The 19,334-nt window shown below is 44.4% G+C and overlaps 2 protein-coding genes across 10 annotated transcripts in view; both read right to left on the bottom strand.

The window, feature by feature from the left end:
- Positions 1-932, bottom strand: part of VPS13D (vacuolar protein sorting 13 homolog D) — a 100,125-nt gene extending 99,193 nt beyond the window's left edge. For 5 of the 8 annotated variants that reach the window (XM_041419787.1, XM_041419794.1, XM_041419792.1 and 2 more), the window contains exon 1: positions 452-566. The gene's annotated coding sequence lies outside the window, so the exon portion shown is untranslated. Of the gene's footprint in view, positions 1-451; positions 573-834 lie in introns of those variants that run through there. The other 3 variants (XR_005953787.1, XM_041419788.1, XM_041419790.1) reach the window with 3 other exon arrangements.
- Positions 933-2,711: 1,779 nt separating this feature from the next.
- Positions 2,712-17,964, bottom strand: TNFRSF1B (TNF receptor superfamily member 1B). Of its 2 annotated transcripts, none has more exons than XM_041419811.1 (10): positions 17,833-17,964; positions 12,064-12,166; positions 9,018-9,146; positions 7,789-7,938; positions 6,965-7,058; positions 6,695-6,882; positions 5,886-5,960; positions 5,299-5,339; positions 4,493-4,760; positions 2,712-3,949 (listed from the first exon to the last, which is right to left on the bottom strand). In XM_041419811.1, the coding sequence occupies exons 1-10, from the start codon at positions 17,956-17,958 to the stop codon at positions 3,651-3,653; spliced, it is 1,473 nt and encodes a 490-aa protein (XP_041275745.1). In that variant the 5' UTR covers positions 17,959-17,964; the 3' UTR covers positions 2,712-3,650. The 2 variants fall into 2 exon arrangements, with proteins under 2 accessions (XP_041275745.1, XP_041275746.1); XM_041419812.1 differs by having other exon boundaries at positions 5,299-5,336.
- Between the last annotated feature and the right edge of the window lie 1,370 nt (positions 17,965-19,334).

Raw genomic sequence — 19,334 nt, 5'->3', positions numbered from 1 at the left:
GAAGTACATCACATCCTTAACCTAAAGTCGTGGGACACAGCTAACCGTATACAAATCTTTCAAATGCTTTAAGGCTTTTATATTCTTAACTCTCCATTACACTGCTGTGGTCTGGAAAGAAAAATAAGGCATTTCTCTTCTATGGCAATGTTTTAATTTCCTTAAGGCACACAGCACAAGAACTGTCAGGGTGAGAACCAAAGCCCAAAGCAGGCCCCGGCTCAAAGCGAAAGAAGGATGCAATTTTCCGCAGGGGGAGACAGAGCAGGCCCTGGAGCGCCGGGGCCAGGGCAGGCGTGAGGGCAGCGGCCGAGGGGCGGGGGGCTCTTCCAGCGCCCCGTTACCCAAAACCTGAGGGAAGGAGCCTCCGGGCCAGCGCCGGGGACACGGGGCATCGGCAGCACAAACTCGTGGGCTCGCACGGCGAGCCGGGGAGGAAGCGAAAGGTCACCTTGCCCGGCGGAGCGGGACGGACCCCGCGGGAGCCCCGGGGAGCGTGAGGCGGCGAAGGGCCCGCGCCAGGCGGGGAGGCCCTGAGGGACCCCCGGGCCCCACAGCGCGCTGAGACCCCCGCGCCCGGCGCAGCGCTGCACCCCGCGCCCCGCGGGGACCGGGACGGACCGGGACGCAGCGCGGACGCCCCTCGCCCACCCGCCCCGGGACGGGGCGGGGCGCCGCGAGGGGCGTGAGGCAGGGAGGGGCCCCTCAGGCCGGAGCCGAGGAGCGGGAGCGGCGGCTGACGCAGAAGGGAAAGGCAGCGGGGCCGGGGGTGCCCCGAGTGCCCCCGTACCCCCTCGGTGTACCCCGGGAGCCCCCCGGGAGCGCCGCACTCACCTGCGCTGCGAGCGGGGGGCGGCGGGCGCGCGCCGGGCGGTCGCGGGGGTGCGCCCGAGTGCGGGAGCGCCGAGTGATCGATGGGGCGGCGGCACCGCCCCCTGCAGGCGGGGCCCGGTAACGCCCCCGGGGCGGGCCCGAACAGAGGGCTCCGCACCGCCCTCACGGAAATGGGCTGGAACAGGGCGGGATTGGGGCCGGAACGCAGAGCCCTCACGGAAATGGGCTGGAACAGGGCGGGATTGGGGCCGGAACGCGGCAGAGCTCCCCGCGGGCAGAGCCCCCCGCGGGCAGAGCTCCCCAGAGGCAGAGCCCCCCGCGGCCAGAGCCCCCCGCGGGCAGAGCCCCCCGCGGCCAGAGCTCCCCACAGCCAGAGCTCCCCACGGGCAGAGCCCCCCACGGCCAGAGCTCCCCGCGGGCAGAGCCCTCCGCAGCCAGAGCCCCCCGCGGGCAGAGCTCCCCACGGGCAGAGCCCCCCGCGGGCAGAGCCCCCCGCGGGCAGAGCTCCCCACAGGCAGAGCCCCCCGCGGGCAGAGCCCCCCGCGGGCAGAGCTCCCCAGAGGCAGAGCCCCCCGCGGCCAGAGCCCCCCGCGGGCAGAGCCCCCCGCGGCCAGAGCTCCCCACAGCCAGAGCTCCCCACGGGCAGAGCCCCCCACGGCCAGAGCTCCCCGCGGGCAGAGCCCTCCGCAGCCAGAGCCCCCCGCGGGCAGAGCCCCCCGCGGGCAGAGCTCCCCACAGGCAGAGCCCCCCACAGGCAGAGCCCCCCGCGGGCAGAGCCCCCCGCGGGCAGAGCTCCCCACAGGCAGAGCCCCCCGCGGGCAGAGCCCCACAGGCTGCAGGAGCAGCGGCTCCTCGGTACCAACCTCACAGAGCGCGCTTGTGAGCGATAGTTAACCTGTGCGGTGAGAGAGCCACACTGGAAATCCCAATTTTGTTTAATAAAGAGGTCAGGAAACTTAAGAATACATGTATTTATAAAAAATTTGGTTTTCTTCTGGGGTCTGTTTTTTGCTCTTTGTTTTTGGTTTTTTTTTTTTAAACGCAAATGCAGGCTCATTTTTCCTACTTCAACATAAAACTTGGATTTTCTCTCTGTGACAGCTCCTTAACATAAAAACTCAGTAAATTAACTACTGTAACAGGATCATCTTTGTGAATATTTTTAACCGTCTTTTTCCTTTGCTGCTTCAATGTGGCCCCAGTAGTGGGAGCTGACAGAGAAAAATTTGGCTGACAGAAATATTACAGAGCAAGAGGCTCAAAGAGCTGTGAAAAATTAGGTTATTGCCTAAATCCTTCAGTTCTGTAGTAGTTTCAGTGTGCCCATTTTCAAAGTCTTTCCTGAAAAATACCTTCAAGTGTAAGTTTAGTACAGATCTGCAAAGTGCTTCTTCATAGTAGAAGTACAGGCCTGTTTGTCTGTTCCAGAAATAATATGTTCTTATATAATACCATAGCTTTTGTGGAAGTTTAAAATTTGTATTTTTAGAATCTGAATTCTCCTTTGTAGCAATGTTATTCCAAAAGATCCTTTTACACCTCAGGCCTCAGAAATAACCACTGTGTCTGTCTTGAGATAGATTAGGGCAGTTCAGTGATCACATAGTCCAGCAGGGTTTTTATGGCATAAGGCAAGGGTTATGTGTCACTGTGTGATTCACTCCCATGGGATTCAGACTCTGGATTGCAGATTCTGGTTGAACACAGCCACCACAATTGACAGTTAAGTCACAAATGTAAAATATAATTATGGGAAGTGAGTTCCTAAATATTGGCTTCCAAACCACTTCATGTAAGGAGAACTGCCACTAATTTTCTGTAAGAGGTGGTTGGAGCTCCAGCATCGTCAAGCAGTGAAGGAGAACAGGATTTTCAGGTTCTGGGGTTTGAGTAAATTCCATTTATTACAGATGATGCTCTGCCACCCGAGGGCAATGAGCTGTCTGGCAAAGATAATCACAGGGAACTGCTCTAATAGTCACCGAGCACAGGGAAAATATTTTGGATTTATGGTTTACCTCAAAAATGAGGTCAGGATCAATGGGGGAAACGTTACCTCAGCCAGGACACAAAGGTGACAAACTCTAGGGTTGTCAACAAAAGGAACTTACTCCTACTCCAAGATAACAATAGTTCAGTCTAGGTTTTCCCTTCTAAAACAAAATCAGCTATGTAAAGGCAATGAAATGCTGTTGTTTAAACATAACAGTTGTCATTTTAGTTGTAAAAAAGTTTGTGTAAAAGATTTCACTTCCTAATACCCTATATGTACTTGAGAAATTTGGTCTGATAATGAGAAAAAACAAGCTGTAATAATAAAAGAAATATCCAGGAGGATGAAGGAAAGTATGACAACTAAGATAGGGGATAGGAAACTGAATGCAATAACTTTAAAATTTAATTGAACAGATGATTCCTGAGCATTGAAAGAATGATAATTTAACTGCAGCCCCTTAGAAGTGCTGGTCACAGCCATGTTCTTGACACATGGCAGACCTTGAATAAAATCATCATCAGAAGAAGTCTCAGGAGAAAACAGCATAAAGTTTGAAAAATACTCCTTTTCAAGTCTGATAAAGGCCCTCTAGGGTATCAAAGAGAAAGGAAGGAGTTGGCCATTCAATTGTAAAAAGTTTCAATGCTTTTTCTTTTAAACTGCAAAGCGACAGAAGATGCTAAAAACTTTGAAAGCATCAGTGTCTATATTCATCTGAAATTTCAAATCTGTAAGAAAGCTACATTTACCAGAATGTTTGTTTTGTAAGACAAGAGGTTGTTTGATTATCAGTCCATCAGCATACGATCTGTAATTTCCTTTAACTGGTTTTCATCCCAGCATCTTGGATGCCCAGAGGAACCTTCTTCTCTTCTGGAAGTGAGTCTTGAAGTAAATTGTCCTCATTTTCCACTGTGATGTGAATTTCGGTTTCTTTGTTCAAGGCATTGTCTTCTTTTGAAAGGAGGGTTTCTTCCCCTGCTGGGGAGTACCAGGGAGTGTGTCCATAATCCCTGCTGGCTGAGCTAACCTGCTCGGGGCACTGCGAGCTGCAGTCTGGTCTGCAAAATTTCACAATGCACGTCACATTCACCTGTGTGCCTCCGTTACCAGAATGTTCTGTCAAATAAGCACAAAACAGAAGAATGAAACCAGAACAGGGCAGCTGGATTCTTTATCCAGCTCTTTGACTTACAGTTCAAATAGACATTAAATATCTTTTTGCTTCACTTAACTTAGTGAAGCTGGTTGAGTTGGTTCTGTCACATTTCGGTACCGTAAAATCTACGTATCTCCCCAGAAATAAAAAGGCTACCAAAATTAATGCAGAGACCTGGACTGCAAACAATTCCTTGCCCATCTGTTGTCTTTTCAAGCACTTTTGGCAATGTTCTTTTGTAACTGCTCCCTTTGGCTTCTACTCCCACTCACAGGTAAGTGCCAACCACCTGATCCCCTAGCCCCTAAATACCCCTGGTTTTGCACTGAGGAAACTCTTTTTACTGTCTCAGGCAACTTAAGCATTTTTTCTTTTCAAAAGTTCCTAAATTTGCTCTCTGCTGAACAGGACTCAGATGTTTTATCCTGCCATTTAAACTTCTGCTAAAAAGACTCATAACTGATAAATTTCAAGAGTTCTGGATCATTCAGAATCATTACTACCTGAACTCGCAGAGCTGTGTCTGTCTCCACTCAGGAATTTAGAACCTTCAGAAGGTGAATGTTGCTGCTGAAATTCTCCTGAGTTTTTATTTTCATAATTCTTTTTACTTGTTACACTGATGGTTGGAGATCCAGTTGGATTCAGGATACTACTGCTGGACCCAGAAGTTTCCAAGAGATGCTGTTGTTCCTGTTCAGAACTCCTGGAGTTCTGCAACTCTGTATCTTTGACTTTTTTGTCACATTGTTTTTCTGGAGGGGGAAAACGCTGGAACATTTGCAGAGAAATGCAAAATGTTAATATTTAAAAAAAAACCAAAACCTAGCAACCCACTAGCAAAGAGCTGGTCAGTATTTTGTCAGCTAAAGACACCACTGATGATTGGAACCAGAGGAGCTTTAATGTCCTGTCTAATTCAAGCCATTCTATAATTATTTTCATTTGCATAGTGATGGGTGCAAGTAAAATCCATAACAGCTCATTAGGGGTTGAACAAAAGGAACTCATCTGCTGAGGTACCCACAGCACTGCTCTGATTACTTAGGGACCAAAGGCTGTCACATTTAGTTTTCAAAACCCCACCTGGGTTTTAATGCTGTTTTTGGCCTCACATAAAGAGAGGGTGGGACATTATATGGGATATATAAGGTGCATCTTACACCCTAGCTTGGGGACCAAACCACCCTGTTCTCACTCCAGTTTTCTTGCTGCTGTGCAGTCTTCTTCTACTTGTAATTAGGTGAGAGTTTATGATTTCTGTATAACTTTTAAAGAAATAGAAGAGATGGAAAGAGAGGACACTCACCAAATCTGCTTCTGTAGCTGCTGCAGAGTACACAAGGGCTGCTAGTGAGCAAACACAGTTTATTAGCACCCAAACATGACCCATTTGCAACAGCTGTGCCCTAAACTAGGCTGAGTGATCCCTGCTCCTGGAATAAACTTCAAATGTACATTTATTACACACAGTTTGAACACAATGAAACCTGTATTGTATTAATTTTGTGACTTAAATTTATCCAGGAAGCAGAGAAGCCTCAGCATTAATTCATAATTTTTCTTGTATAGTGTCAGTGAGAAAAGGTATTGATGACAATAAACCAGATCCATGTCTGTTTAATTATAACACTTGAAATTGTCTAATATTTAAATGATGAAGTACCAAATATTTAACAAGCTTCAGCAGAAGCACAACTGTTGCACAGTTGTCCAACTCCCAGGTTGTTGTGTATTTAGACAATAACCTAAAATATGAGGAACAAGACAGATCTGAAGAAAGCTGGCATCTTCTAAGACACTAATTTCAGTCAACCACCAGGCTCAGTTAATGTGAAATAAGGTGACACTTCACAGATTTTACAGGTTTGCTTGTTTTTACCTCATGAATCTTACCTTTTTTTTTTGAGACTAAGCAATACCCCAAAACAGCAATTATCAGGACCAATAACAATGGCCCTGCTACTGCTCCTGAAAATAAATAAAAAGAAGAAATTGTTTAGCAGCTTGATCTAGCAAAGGATCAAATTAGAAAAAGGTAGTCTTGTCATTTCTGTGCATCCCTACAAAAGCTACATTTACAAGTATTGTGTATGTCTGACATTCACATTTGATGCCTCAATTGTCAGACACCAAGGTCTCATTTTAGTCACCACCACTTCATAAAGCTAAATTCTCCTCTCCTTAAAAGTAAGGACAGACTTTAGGCCTCAGTCACAAAAGGTATTTCTCCAGGCAAGCAAGAGTTTGTCAGATATAAGACCAGGTAGCTCAAAATGCTCCTAAACATCTCAGCCTCCTGGATGGACTGTGAACAGGAGAGAGCACATCCACCTAGGAATGCTGTCAGGACCTTCTGTCTCAGGAAAGGCTGACAGAAGACTCACAGACCTCTCACCAGGCCAGGTTTGCCTCAGTCCAGAATTTAAGATACAGCCTTTTCTACCAGCTATAGCAGCAATTATCAGGAAATGCCTTGTATAATCCAGTTTGAGGTTTTTTAGAAATACTTCCAGATTTACAAGGATCATAAAATGCACTGTAGTAAAAACGCAGTTCACTACAAGCAGTGTCACATTGAATTAATTGAGCTCCTCTGAGGTTCTGCTTGGGTACAGGTGACTGGTTTTGGAAAGACACTGAGAACTAAATATAAGCTTGGTTCCTGAGCAGACAGAAGTGACTTTAAATGAGTTAAAGCTCACCGGTGATGTGGGACAGGTCAGGTACAGAGTTTAACACGACAGGTTGAGTTATTATTTCAGGTTTGTGGGAAGCTGAGCTTTGGGTCAGAAGCAGGTTCAAAATGGTGTGAGGCAGAACTGTGGCTGTTCCTGAGTCACTGCAAACAGTGTCATTCCTGCTGTTCCCAGGGACAGCCACTGATTTACAACTGCAGGAGGCAAAAAGAGACGTTAGGAACAACAGAAAGCTGTGCACAGTTAAGGCTGCTGTTGGACAGAACACTGGCTCACATGGTGTGGGGTATGCAGCTGGTGTTGTAGGATTCCTCAGGGGAAAACGTGCCAGCAGGACAAGGTTTACATTCTGTGTCTGTGCTGTCTGTCCCTTTAAACAAAGAGGAAAACTCCAGTTACTTATCTGGTGAGAAACAGGAATGAATAATCAGGGTCTGCAAGAGACCCTAGCAGTGATACAGAAGCAGTGCAAAAATGCAGTCTATAACTGTCACAGAATATATTCACTTGATGCACCCAACCCAAAGAGAAGACTAACCAGCTGTCAGTTTGGTGCCATTAAAGGTTCAAATATGGTGCTGCAAAGCTGAGCTTTTCACCAAACTGTTGAGTTCTGCATCTTCTCAAAATGATTCCTAATTTTTTAAAAATGTTTAGTGTTTTGAGTATTTTAAAATTATTTATCATTTTGAGACGGATGTATTATCAGGGTGATTGATTCCATCAACTAATAAAACCAGATCAATTCTGCAGGACAGCACAGAGTCATCATTATTTACTGTACCCAAAATTGCACCTGAAGCCCTTTTTCAAGGATTTAAGGAGTCATTAAGTGGTCTTGGATCTCAGTCACTTGTACAGAATAAATCACCCAGTAGAGCAAAATGAAGATTAAGATGGATTGGGAACTTTTTGATACATGACAGTAAGAAATTGCAACATGTTGTCACTTTGGATATACCTCTGGGGAATACTGTTACTCTGGTTAGTGCCCACTTGCTAAGAATGTAAAAATAAACCCTAAAAGGAATGCACAACCCTAGGGAATTAGGCCAGAGTAAATGTGCAGAAAGCAGAGTGTTCAAAATCAAATTTATTACCTCTTCTGGAAACCCGGTAACCTTTGCCGCATTTTTTGTGTGTTCTGCACACTTCACAGTACTCGTCCAGCTTGGAAACACAGTACTTGTGGGGTGGGCAGCTACAGATCCTGTCCTGGGACCTAGTGCACGTTTGCTTCTGTACAAGCCCTGGTTTTAAAACAAAAATAAAGCAAGATGTCATTGACAGCATTTAAAATCACAGCCTGCAGTGTTTCGAGTGAACATGAGGTGATGTTCACATACAAGGTTTGGGCTTGTATAGCACCATAAACCAAATGTGTTATATGCCCCAATATCACATTTTCAGAAGAGTTTTCTCTCTCTAGGCAAGGAGAAATTTGCACCTGCAGAGTGCACACTTAAAACTCTGTGCCCTGCAGTTGTGTTATGTTTTGTCATAACCCCAAACATGGCCATTTGTGTTCACCACTGCCATACCTGGGGCCACACTGAGATTTTCAGCTGTGCAGATCATGTCACTGTATTTAATGTGTTTGGAGATTTCATTACCAATATTTTCATATTGTAATTAACCAGCTTTGTAAGATTATCTATTTGGACAAGACCAAAGGTTCCTTTCAACTTAGACTGTATCCTTGAAACTTACTTCTCAGTGAATCAAGTAGATAACGTTCTACACCAATTTCCATTAGAAATTGTGGAGAACAGCATGACCGAGTTAATTAATGCAGGTGACCTATTAGCCCAAAGCACAGGTGTTGGTACAAAGTTCTACCTTAGGTACTGTTAAGCTGCTCCAGTGAACAGAACCAGTGTGCCCTCACTGACTGCTGCTTTGCAAAATAAACCAATGTTTATTTTGCAAAATAAACCCATGTTTGCTGTTGGCACTTCAGCAGACAAAATGAGAAATGACAGGATGCTGGAAACGTAATTATCCATTTACCCATGTCCAAGTCAGGTCTTAAGGTCTCTTGATGGGATGTTATAAGCAGTAGCTTATTCTACTGATGGCATTTGGAATATTTTAGTGATGTAGTGCCTTGGTTTTTAATATTATAAAATTGATGTCTCATTTTTAGGACTTAAAAAGAAAAAGGGCCAAGGCTCACTGCAAGACTTTTCCTTGATTCCTGTCCCAAAATCTTACAGATTCCAAAAGCATGAGGACTATACAAGTGATTGACAAAATCTCCTGGGTTTCTTAAGACAAGGTTAAACCAAGCCCAGTCTTTGAGCAAGCCTGTTTACTAATCCAAGCCTACCTTTCCTGCAGGGTGGTGAGCAGGCAAAGCACTGTGGAGAATAATTCCAGATGGCTGTGTACGTTTTAGGTCTGCAGGGGCTGCACTTGGTGTCCACGGTGTGACTGCAGCTCCCTGTCCTATACTGACCTATTAAAAGAAAAATAACCCAAACCGAAACAGAGGAAACATCTCACTGGAAAAGATCACTAGGAATTAAGTGTCATTCTGAGCTGTAGAATCCTCTCCCTTCACTGACATTATCATACACCATACATTGATGTAGAGAACTGCATGTCTCTACAGGGAAAGGCTGATTTATGTCCATCCATGTTTGACCCCTTTTCCTATATTCAGTTCAGTGGATTCCAGACATATTCAAGACAAGGCAAAACAAAACCCCTCAGCACATACTTAGGTGCAGCTACCACAACACAAAAACCAAATATTCTACCTTTGCAGAAGCTGTTTGGCAGTGAACATGTGAAGATGTTTCACAACCAAAGTCAGGCACATGCCAGGATGATGTGCCTGAGTGAGACCCTTACTGCTGTCACAGGCAGTGAGTGCAGAGGGCAAGGTCAAGTAACATCACAAACAGGTCTGAATTAGAACTTCTCCACTTGTCACTGTGAAAGGGACACGAGCCCACTCTTCTTCCCTCACCTCTCCAGCCAGCCCTAACAGAGCCAAGCAGGGAATTTCTGAAACTACTGCCTGTGGAGGCTGATGGGCCAAGAGGGAAAGAGTCCACGACGCTCCTCTGAAGGGAAAACCCCTAAGGCACTAACCTCCTTTGTTATGGTGAGGAAAAAGTCTTCCCCCAGCATGCCTTTCTGTTACAAACAAATTCTATGTATCCCACTGACCCTTCCCCCTGGCTCCAGCCCTGTGCCCTGAGCCCATTCCTCCTGGTGCTCTACCCCAGTCCCTGCCTTCCCTACATAACCCCATACCCTCTGACTATCTGGAGCTCTCTCCATTCCATTGAGAGGATGAGCTCTCTCCCCTCCATCAAGGGACTGAGAGTCTCCTCGTCCCCAGACCCCTTCACAGCAGAAGCCTAATAAAGATTTATAGTAGATATTTTTGCCCCCAACAAGGGGAAGAGAATGATGCATCTGACTCCATCTTATCAGAAGGCTAATTAATTACTTTATTACACTATATTATTCTATACTATATTACATTACCTCTAAACTGAATCTGCCAAGCACTCCACTCCACAGAATCTTGTGACTGTCAGCTGACAGTCCTGACACACACACCTGGATCCAACAGGTCAGTGAATCAAAACACCCACACCCAAATCCAATTATCAATTCCCTTCAGCTAAACAATCTTCCACGATGCATTCCACTTGTGAACACAGGAGCAGCAAATGAGATAAGAACTGTTTTTCCTTTCTCTGAGGTTCACAGAATGTGAAACCCAGAAATTTCTTTGGAAGTTGTGCCTTGCTTTTCTCTGTGAAGAGAATGTGGTGACAAAGATTCTCTGTGGAACCCCATACAAGGACTCCCTCCTTCTGTGCCACCCGAACATACAAAGAGCTGAAGTCACTCGGGGAGAGTGCAGATGTGCCTGTGCCACCAGGACACCCTTTTAGGGACACTTCTCCAGGAGGGTGGTGGCACTCTGACCAGCAGCTGCTTCCTGCCGTGACAGCTGGCATTCCAAACAAAGGCAAAAACTGTCACAGGTAATTTATCCAAAGCTCCTCATCACCAACAGAGTTTGTACTATTTCTTACATTTAGTACAGTGGTGGGAGCATTTAAATATGAGTTCCAACATTAATTTTGGAGGAAACACCTCAATTGCCATTTCCCTTTAATGTGAAAGGAGATAAAAGTCACTGTCTCATATCCTTTACAAAAATACCCTGGAAAACATACTCAGAAAGCAGGAAGAACACTGAAAAAATTTTAGAGGTGCTTGGAGAATCTGTTTTTCAAAAGAAGAGGCCCTGGAGGTGAGCCAAATTAATTATTTCCAAAGACTTTGTTTTTCCTTGTACTTAATTAAAGCTTTACATTCTGCATCCTACATCCTGCTAATGATCTAGGCTGATTCACTGAACACTACAAAACACAACTGAAAAGTTTTACTTATAAATTATCATCTTTCATCTGTCATGAACAAAGGAAGTTTGACAGATCTATCTAGATAATTTCAGTTATTTCAAGGAACTGCAGCTGTTTCAGCAAATACTGATTTCCTGTTTAAACTTCCGGATCTGACAGACACTCAGCACTTATGGAGACAAATTTTCTTTGCTCAGCATGTAATGAGAAAAAAAAAGGCAGTTTTTTTTTCTGTATCTAATATAATAATATAGTTGCAACTTGTTGCAAAAACTCTACAACAAAAATCTCCAAAGAGCATTACTATCCCCCCAAAAAAACCAATCCCAAAACCCACAGACAATGACTTTGGCTAACTACAGGTCACTTATAATCAATCACTCCTGGAGTGTAAGACATACTCAGAGCAGACAGTGCCTGCAGTCCTGTCCCCAGTCTCACAGTGCTCTGCAGGGTCTGATTTACAGTAAAAGACAAAAAACTCCCTTAATGAGCAATGATAGATTGACCTGTCCAATGGAAAGCCCCTTAGATAAGTGATATTATCATAGCACAGAAACCAAGCCTTACTTCATGCCCTGGTTTACAATATATATTTTTATTAGTGGGCTGGGGTCTGTGTTGCCTGCTCTTTGTAATTCCCTTAGTGAGCTGCTGCTTCCCCTCCAATGTTGACTAAAATACTTTAATTACTTAAATGAAAACCTCATGCAGAGTTGTGCTTACCCAAGCTCAGAACTTACCTCCTGGTAAGCCCCAGCCCAGTTAACCTTGTAGGAGAATTCCACTTCTGATGGATAATGTGTCTCTTTTGCAGGTATTTTGCAGTCATGGTGTTTTGTTGTCTTTGTTGAGGAAGAATGCATTACAACAGCAAAAATCTGATGCACTTTAGATGTATAAGTAATCAAAACACACTATGATCATCTGAAAACTGAGTGAATTTGGCTGTGTAAAGTAATAGTTTGAATTATAACCTACCTGGAGGACACTGGCTGCAGCATTTATTAAGTTCTTCATCATAGAATTCAGTGCTGGGATTGTTGCATTGTGCAAACTGTGGCGTGTAAGGTAATGAATATTCCTAGGAGAAAACAAGGGGAAGTCATGAGTCACAAGTCTGTTCTGATCCTGAATTAGAGACTCAAAAGAGACAAATACCTAGAGAGCAGTGCAATGACAAGCACCTTCCTTTCCAAGGCACCAGTGTAGCTGCAATGAAACACACCCAGCAGATGCCAAGGGGCTGCAGGGCACTGAACACCTGATGAGCTGCGTGTGACTCTTTTGAGGTTCCTTTGTTTTCCAAAGATCCACCACCACAAACAAAGTGATTTCTCCAGGTTTTAGGTTCAAAGAGTGCAGTGGAGCTGTGGGATTAGCATCACACCTGGTCACTACTGCCTCCCCCAAACCAAAGGGCTGAGTGCCTTATCCTCAGCTGCCATGGCTCCAAGAATATCTGACAACATCTGACATAATCTGACATCATCTGACAACAACAGTGGCTCCAACAACATCTGACAAAACACCAGAGAAACCTAAATTCCTACCCGTGGGTTTGTGGGAGAAACTGTTACTGTAAAGGGGCTCAAAAACTTCAGTCAATCTTTCCAAAGGGAAAAAGGCTTTTATCTTTCCAGATACTCTGTGATTCCTTCCTGAGCAAGAAAGGCCTTGATGTTTTGAAAATGAAGTCTCCAAAAACTGCACTGCTGCTTCTGAGAAGCAGCACCTTTGCAGAAGGTGCAGACAAATATGCAGGTTAAAGCCTTAGAGACAACCATGAAATACAGGGTGCCTAATTTCAGCTCACACTGACCAGCACAGCTCAATGACTTCAATGAACAAGTGTCAAATTATTTGATGACTTACTGACTATTTTCAAAGGGAAAAATACCCTCATTTAAACAAGGCTCCTGTTAGGCAGGACAAGCGTAGGAGTTTCTTGCTAGACCAAAAAGGCACTGTTAAAAAAGGATGTGACACTGCTCAGTTTTAAAGCATCATTGCAGTCTGAAGAGATTGCTAATCTACACAAATTTAGAGGAACCATTACTAAAATGAGAAATCAAAACAGGAACAAGATCTTGGGAGGCCGGTAATGAAAATATCCTTCCGCCTTACAGAAAAACATGTTGAATATCTATTATGTTTTCACATTACTGGCAAAGGAGATTAATGTTTTCCACCCTCAGCAATTGCTTAAAGGGAATTCAGCATTTTCTTATGCAGCTTGTTGAAATATTTTACCTCTTATTTAGTTGTGATCAGAAACAGGATTTTGTCAAGCTACTCAATGGTCAGTATCAAAAAAACCCTTTTCTGAGAACATGAAGGCAGAGAAATGTCTAGACATCACAGGATGGACAATGATAAATCATCCTGTTTGCAAACTTGAGCTGACACTAAAATTTGATGAAGGAGAAAAGGGCTCTGCTCTCACCAAAATATGTTTCATTAAATTACTTTTTTATTAGAAGAGGAAAGATCATAAGTGATGTCATCCTGTTTTTGTAGTCACTATGATCAGCTTCATTAAAACAAGCAATTGAGAACCTTTTCAAAACATAAGGCTTCATGCAAGAGCAGACATGGGGGGAAGAAAAGGAGAAATACAATAAACCACATCACAAATGACCCAGCTGGTGAGGCTTCCTGAAAAAAAAAAAAAAAAAAAAATTCTTACCTCATGCTCTTCCCTGTCTGTTGTGAATCCTGCCCTGAGCTACAGACACAGGAAAACCTGTTGGTTGCTGGGTTCACACCTGTTTCTCTGAAGCTGTACTTGGAAGGATCTCTCTGCTGTCTGATACAACCTCCCTGAAATTTTATCTGATGAGCTGTGGCTCTCAGTGACTTATAATTGACAATTTCTTCCCAAATGTCCTCAAAGAACATTATGGGAAACTAAAAGGGAGTTGTGACTGGCTTAGACACAATTTACACACACAAGGCCACGCACGTGCTCAGCTTGGCTTGCCCTGGAAGGATTGAATTCATTTAGCAGACCCCAATTTTCTAGCAATGTCACCAATCCTAAAGTTGAGTTGGGCCATATCAGATTTCTGTCTGGCATCCAGATGCATTGCCTGCTTTGGACTGAAAGCCTGATGAGGAGAGGCCAGATTCTATTTCACAATCTTTGTATCTTGTTAGTGTTTGTATCTTTCACAAGTCCTTATTTTATCCTGTTTTTACTGAGATCCAGTGTCCTACAAGCAGGTTGTGTGAAGGGAAATTAACCTGATGCTGCACATTTTGGACTACAGGCTCAGAATTTCTCAGTCTAGGTAGCAGTGCCTAAATCAGGCAGCTGATTTAATAGAAATTTATAAGGACAAAATTAAGACTTTGGAAGACTTCATTTGATTTAACAGGTACAAGAAGAAATAAAATGCTTCCTCTGTCTATCAGTAGGGGCATGCACATTCTTAAACATGAAATTTAGTCTAGCTCTATGCACATCAAATTAAGCAATACATTTTTGCATAGAAATGGGTAAACTATGTTTGCCTTTGACTTCATTAACCCACTAGGGAGATTTTTGCAATGCCTCTGCATTAAGCAATAACTAAGAAGCTACATACACAAAGTCAGTGCCTCCAGACTCTCTGGAGTTCCTGCATTGTTTGGATCACTTTCCTGTTTGCACTACAGATATTACTATACAGGTGACTTAATTCGTCCCTGGAGAGGAGTGGGCTAAGTAATCTCCACATCAACTGAAAGGACTTTATGTGTAATTAAATTTAAGTATCTTAAATAATAAAAATAAAACATTTTAATATAATGGATGAATCTATTAAAATCCATTCATATAACACTCATTTGCACTCAAGGCCATTTAAACAAAGATATTTAAGCATATTTTTTAATCCTAATTCACATGTCCACACTTCTGTTGATCACCTTTTCATACATTTGCCTTCAAACTTGAGCTGTCAGAGAAGTCTGAGGAGGAACTAATTTGTGTACAATGCTCTCCACGTATGTGAAACCACAATGAAGTCACTGAGGTCTCTGTTGTAAAATCTGTTTCTATGGAGAGGACTTGAGACAGAGACACTATTTTCTGAGCTACCAGACCTACTGGAGGCAGGAAAAAACAGAATTCTGTCTAAAATATTTGAACTTCTCATTAAAAAAAAAAAAGTTCTGTTGAAGTTCAGTTACCAGATAACAGCATTGCCCAAATCAGCTGGAGTTGTATCAGGCTGTAACAACTTTACTCACACTATGAAGTTTCTTTAAAGCTGCTGTGCTGCACATCTCTCAAAGATAATGGTCCATTAAGTGAATTATTTTCCCATCCTACATTGCACTTCTGTAAAGCAGGAGTCCTTGCACAGCCTCACACCCACAGATTTACAGTTTGCCATCCCTCCTCCCTGAGGAAACAGTGTCTGTTTGCTTACTGCCAGCAATTCTACTTCACTGCCACTCACCCCAGAACATGAAAACATCTTCCATTCCCTGGGGGATGCACAGGATATGGAAGCTGTTCACAACAGGCAAAAATTATAATTCCAAATTTGCAGGAAGACGAGGTATATTTTATTATATATGTATTTGGAAAAACATACCTATTTCACCAGTTCTGCTTTTTGAAAACTTCAGACTATAACTGATAACCTTGATGGTTCAATTGTTCAAAATGGCAAAAATAATGTTCAGTTCTTGTGTCTAACACAGGGTCTGAGGCTGGGAACTTCCAGAGACTTCAGATGAATGAGGAAAAACCCAAGAGGTAGTGTCACTCAAGAACTGTTGCTTTGCCTGTTTGTCTCCCTCAAAAATAAAGTAAGTTTTCTTTAACAAATAACTGTTAAAAATTGATATAACAGGCATGGGCTTTTTTTCCAGCTCTGTGGCAGGTGTATTACCAAAACTACTGTGTTTGTTTCTCTAACTTTACATATAAGCTTTTCCTTATTTTATCACAGTGCAAAAAGTGATGCTGAAGTTTCTGTCATTATTTCCACCATTATGTTTCTGTCATATTTAGAGTGAGAGGAAAACTAATTGCTTTTGAACCAAAGGCCCTTGCTCAGCATGAAACATGACAAATTCTATTGATAAGGTCTGCCACAATTCTGAGACTGTCCCTTCTCTATCTGCTTTATCCTATCCACTGCAAGGTGTCCAGTAAATCAGGTTCAAAACACTCTCACCTTAAAACCAGAGCTGAATGAAAAATTAGTTAGAAACAGTTCAAATAATTATTTTAATATATTATCAGCTCACTGTAGCACTCCATACTCCTTAAAAGACCACTGTGTAATTCCAGGTTCAATACACATTCTGACATCCTCACCTGATTTCATTTCAATTTGTTTTATCCAGCCTAAATTCCTATGATTAAACAAACATATAAATAACATAAATATCCCATAAGAACACAGTGCTCCGGACATCCCAGACACATTTCTATATTTATCTTCACAATCCTGAACATGTTAAAACCAGACAGAAAAGTGCTATCAATGCACCAGTAAGAAAACACTCAGTGGAAGGCAAACAGATCCCATGGAGCTCTTTGGCTGACACAGTTACAAACCCTCACTGCCAAACAGTGCTGCAGGAACAGCAACAGCTGCAGCACATCAGATCTTCGCTGCAGATTAAAGGCTTTTCGATTTAAATTGGGAAGAGTTCTAGGGAACCAGCGGGGCACAACAAGTTCTTCCTGTGTAAACAATGTCATACAGATATGCTGCACTTGCCAGGATGCTCACCACGGTTTTTACAAACATTCAAATAAGCCTGCAAAATCAACCTATTTCCTATGAAAATCCAGGAAAAATTATTAGTCATTCCTTTGGGAAGGCAAGAAGTAACAACAACACAGACAAAGGCTGAGCTTTGACGCTTTAAGAGCGGGACTTGAGCTTGCTGTAGAGATCACCATGAATCCAGCCCAAGCCCAGGGGCACAGAGGTGACAAGGGACAGACAGGCGACAAGGGGCAGGAGACAAGGGACAGGTGAGAAGGGACAGACAGGTGACAAAGGGCAGGAGACAAGAGACAGGTGAGAAGGGAAAGACAGGTGACAAGGGGCAGGAGACAAGGGACAGGTTAGAAGGGAGAGACAGGTGACAAGGGGCAGGAGACAAGGGACAGGTGAGAAGGGACAGACAGGTGACAAGGGGTAGGAGACAAGGGACACCTGACAAGGAACAAACAGGCGACAAGGGGCAGGAGACAAGGGACAGGTGAGAAGGGACAGACAGGTGACAAAGGGCAGGAGACAAGAGACAGGTGAGAAGGGAAAGACAGGTGACAAGGGGTAGGTGACAAGGGACACCTGACAAGGAACAAACAGGCGACAAGGGGCAGGAGACAAGGGACAGGTGACAAGGGAAAGACAGGCGACAAGGGGCAGGAGACAAGGGACAGACAGACAACAAGAAGCAGGAGACAAAGGACACCTGACAAGGGACAGACAGGTGAAAAGAGACATAGGCGACAAGGGGCAGGAGACAAGGGACAGGTGACAAGGGAAAGACAGGCGACAAAGGACAGGATAAAAGGGACAGGTGACAAGGAACAAACAGGCGACAAGGGGCAGGTGACAAGGGACAGACCGCCGACAAGGGACACCTGACAAGGAACATACAGGCGACAAGGGGCGGGCAGTGACAAGCAGCCCGCACACACAGCAGCGAGACGCTCCCCGCTCTCTCCATCCCCGGGCGATGCCGCCCGCCTCTCCCCGCGGCGCTCCCGCTCCGCCCGGCCCCGCTCACCCGCCCGGCCGCGGCGGGGATCAACACCGGCATCAACACCGGCATCAACACCAGCATCAGCGGCGGGATCGGCGGCGGGATGGGCCCCGGGCCGGGCTCCCGGAGCAGCGCCCGGCGCGGCCCCATCGCCGCCGAGCGCGGCCGGGCGGGTCCGGCCCGCAGGCACCGCCCGGCGCCCGCCCCGCTCGGCCGGGCCGCTCGCACCGCGCCCCACGAGGTGTGGGGAGGGTCTCGTGTGCCCCGTGCACGGAACACCGCCTTGCACCGCCAGCGCTTCGCCCCGCAGTGCGAAGTTGCCGCTGCAGCGTTCCGGTGTTCATTAACACTCATTGATGGCAGCCACCCGTCGCACGCAGCCGGGGTGGTGCAGACGGACTTTGCTGTAAATTCAGCCCTGCTCCTGAGAAAAACTCTAATCCACTAAGAGCTCTGTGAGCTTCAAATGGCTTTCTTGCGAAAATATTTCTTCTGAGAATGAAATTATCAGCAATTTAATATATATCAAACAGGAAAAGCGTGGCCATGGCTTAAAACCCGTAATTTTTAATTCAGAGATTACCAGCATTATTAAACCAACTAATTATAACATGTCCAGCAGGTTGCAATGCATATGGTTCTTTTAGAAAGCTGTTCTAGTAAAAAAGATTCATTAATAACAGAGTGGAAATACTGGCTTAAAACCCGTGTAATTTTTAATTCAGAGATTACCAGCATTATTAAACCAACTAATTATAACATGTCCAGCAGGTTGCAATGCATATGGTTCTTTTAGAAAGCTGTTCTAGTAAAAAAGATTCATTAATAACAGAGTATATACAATTACAGTCATTGCAGAACAGCCCCGAACAATCACAGCCAGGTAAATGTGGTTATTCAGTTTGTGGATTCATGAACTGGTGTTCTCTAAAATGAAGTATGTAGTGAAGTTAAGGTAGATGTGGAAAAGGTCAACTAAAGTGACCAAGCCAGAGGAGCATCAAACTTACATGAGTAACATGAAAAGATGGGACTCAACCTGGAGGCTTAGTGCAATCAAAGCTGAGATACAATCAATCACAAAAGCAACTTGGTGGAAAAAGAAAAAATAAAAAGCAACTCACTGACTTCTGTAAGGCAACAGCTAGTGACACTCACTGAAATAAAGAGGCCAGTTTCAAAGTGCTAAAAGTCCTTTACACAGTGCATGATATCTGTAATCTTTTGCCACGGGTGCTTATGGAGGCAGATTGTGCTTGGAAATTCGAAAGAGAGAAGAAAAACTAATGGTGATATAAGAGAAAAATAAAGGCTGAATCAAACTCTTTGACATCCTTAATCCAATTCCAGCTGCAACTGCAGAACTATGATGAATGCAAACAGCAGTTGTAGTTTTCCTAACTAATCCCTTCCTGAAAGTGTCAGAGGTGAAATGCTGGGCTCAAACTCCAGTCTGGCCCAAGAAGGTGTTTTTGTGCCCTTCTGTTTGCTCTAAGACAGAAGTTGCTGCAGGTGCACCACTGTTA

Source organism: Onychostruthus taczanowskii, unplaced genomic scaffold (assembly GCF_017590055.1).
Source record: "Onychostruthus taczanowskii isolate IOZ18803 unplaced genomic scaffold, ASM1759005v1 scaffold61, whole genome shotgun sequence".
NCBI classification, from domain to species: domain Eukaryota; kingdom Metazoa; phylum Chordata; class Aves; order Passeriformes; family Passeridae; genus Onychostruthus; species Onychostruthus taczanowskii.
Note: the sequence above shows the minus strand (reverse complement) of the source record. Positions and strands in the feature narration are given on the sequence as shown.

What these genes read in the sequence shown, in the direction of transcription:
- TNFRSF1B (XM_041419811.1), bottom strand. Translation starts at nt 17,958, where the DNA reads ATGGGGCCGCGCCGGGCGCTGCTCCGGGAGCCCGGCCCGGGGCCCATC. An exon ending in CTTAGTCTCAAAAAAAAAAG is followed by an intron (nt 5,340 to 5,885) that starts GTAAGATTCATG and finishes TTTGCTCACTAG; the next exon opens with CAGCCCTTGTGTACTCTGCA. An exon ending in CAGCTACAGAAGCAGATTTG is followed by an intron (nt 4,761 to 5,298) that starts GTGAGTGTCCTC and finishes CAAATGTTCCAG; the next exon opens with CGTTTTCCCCCTCCAGAAAA.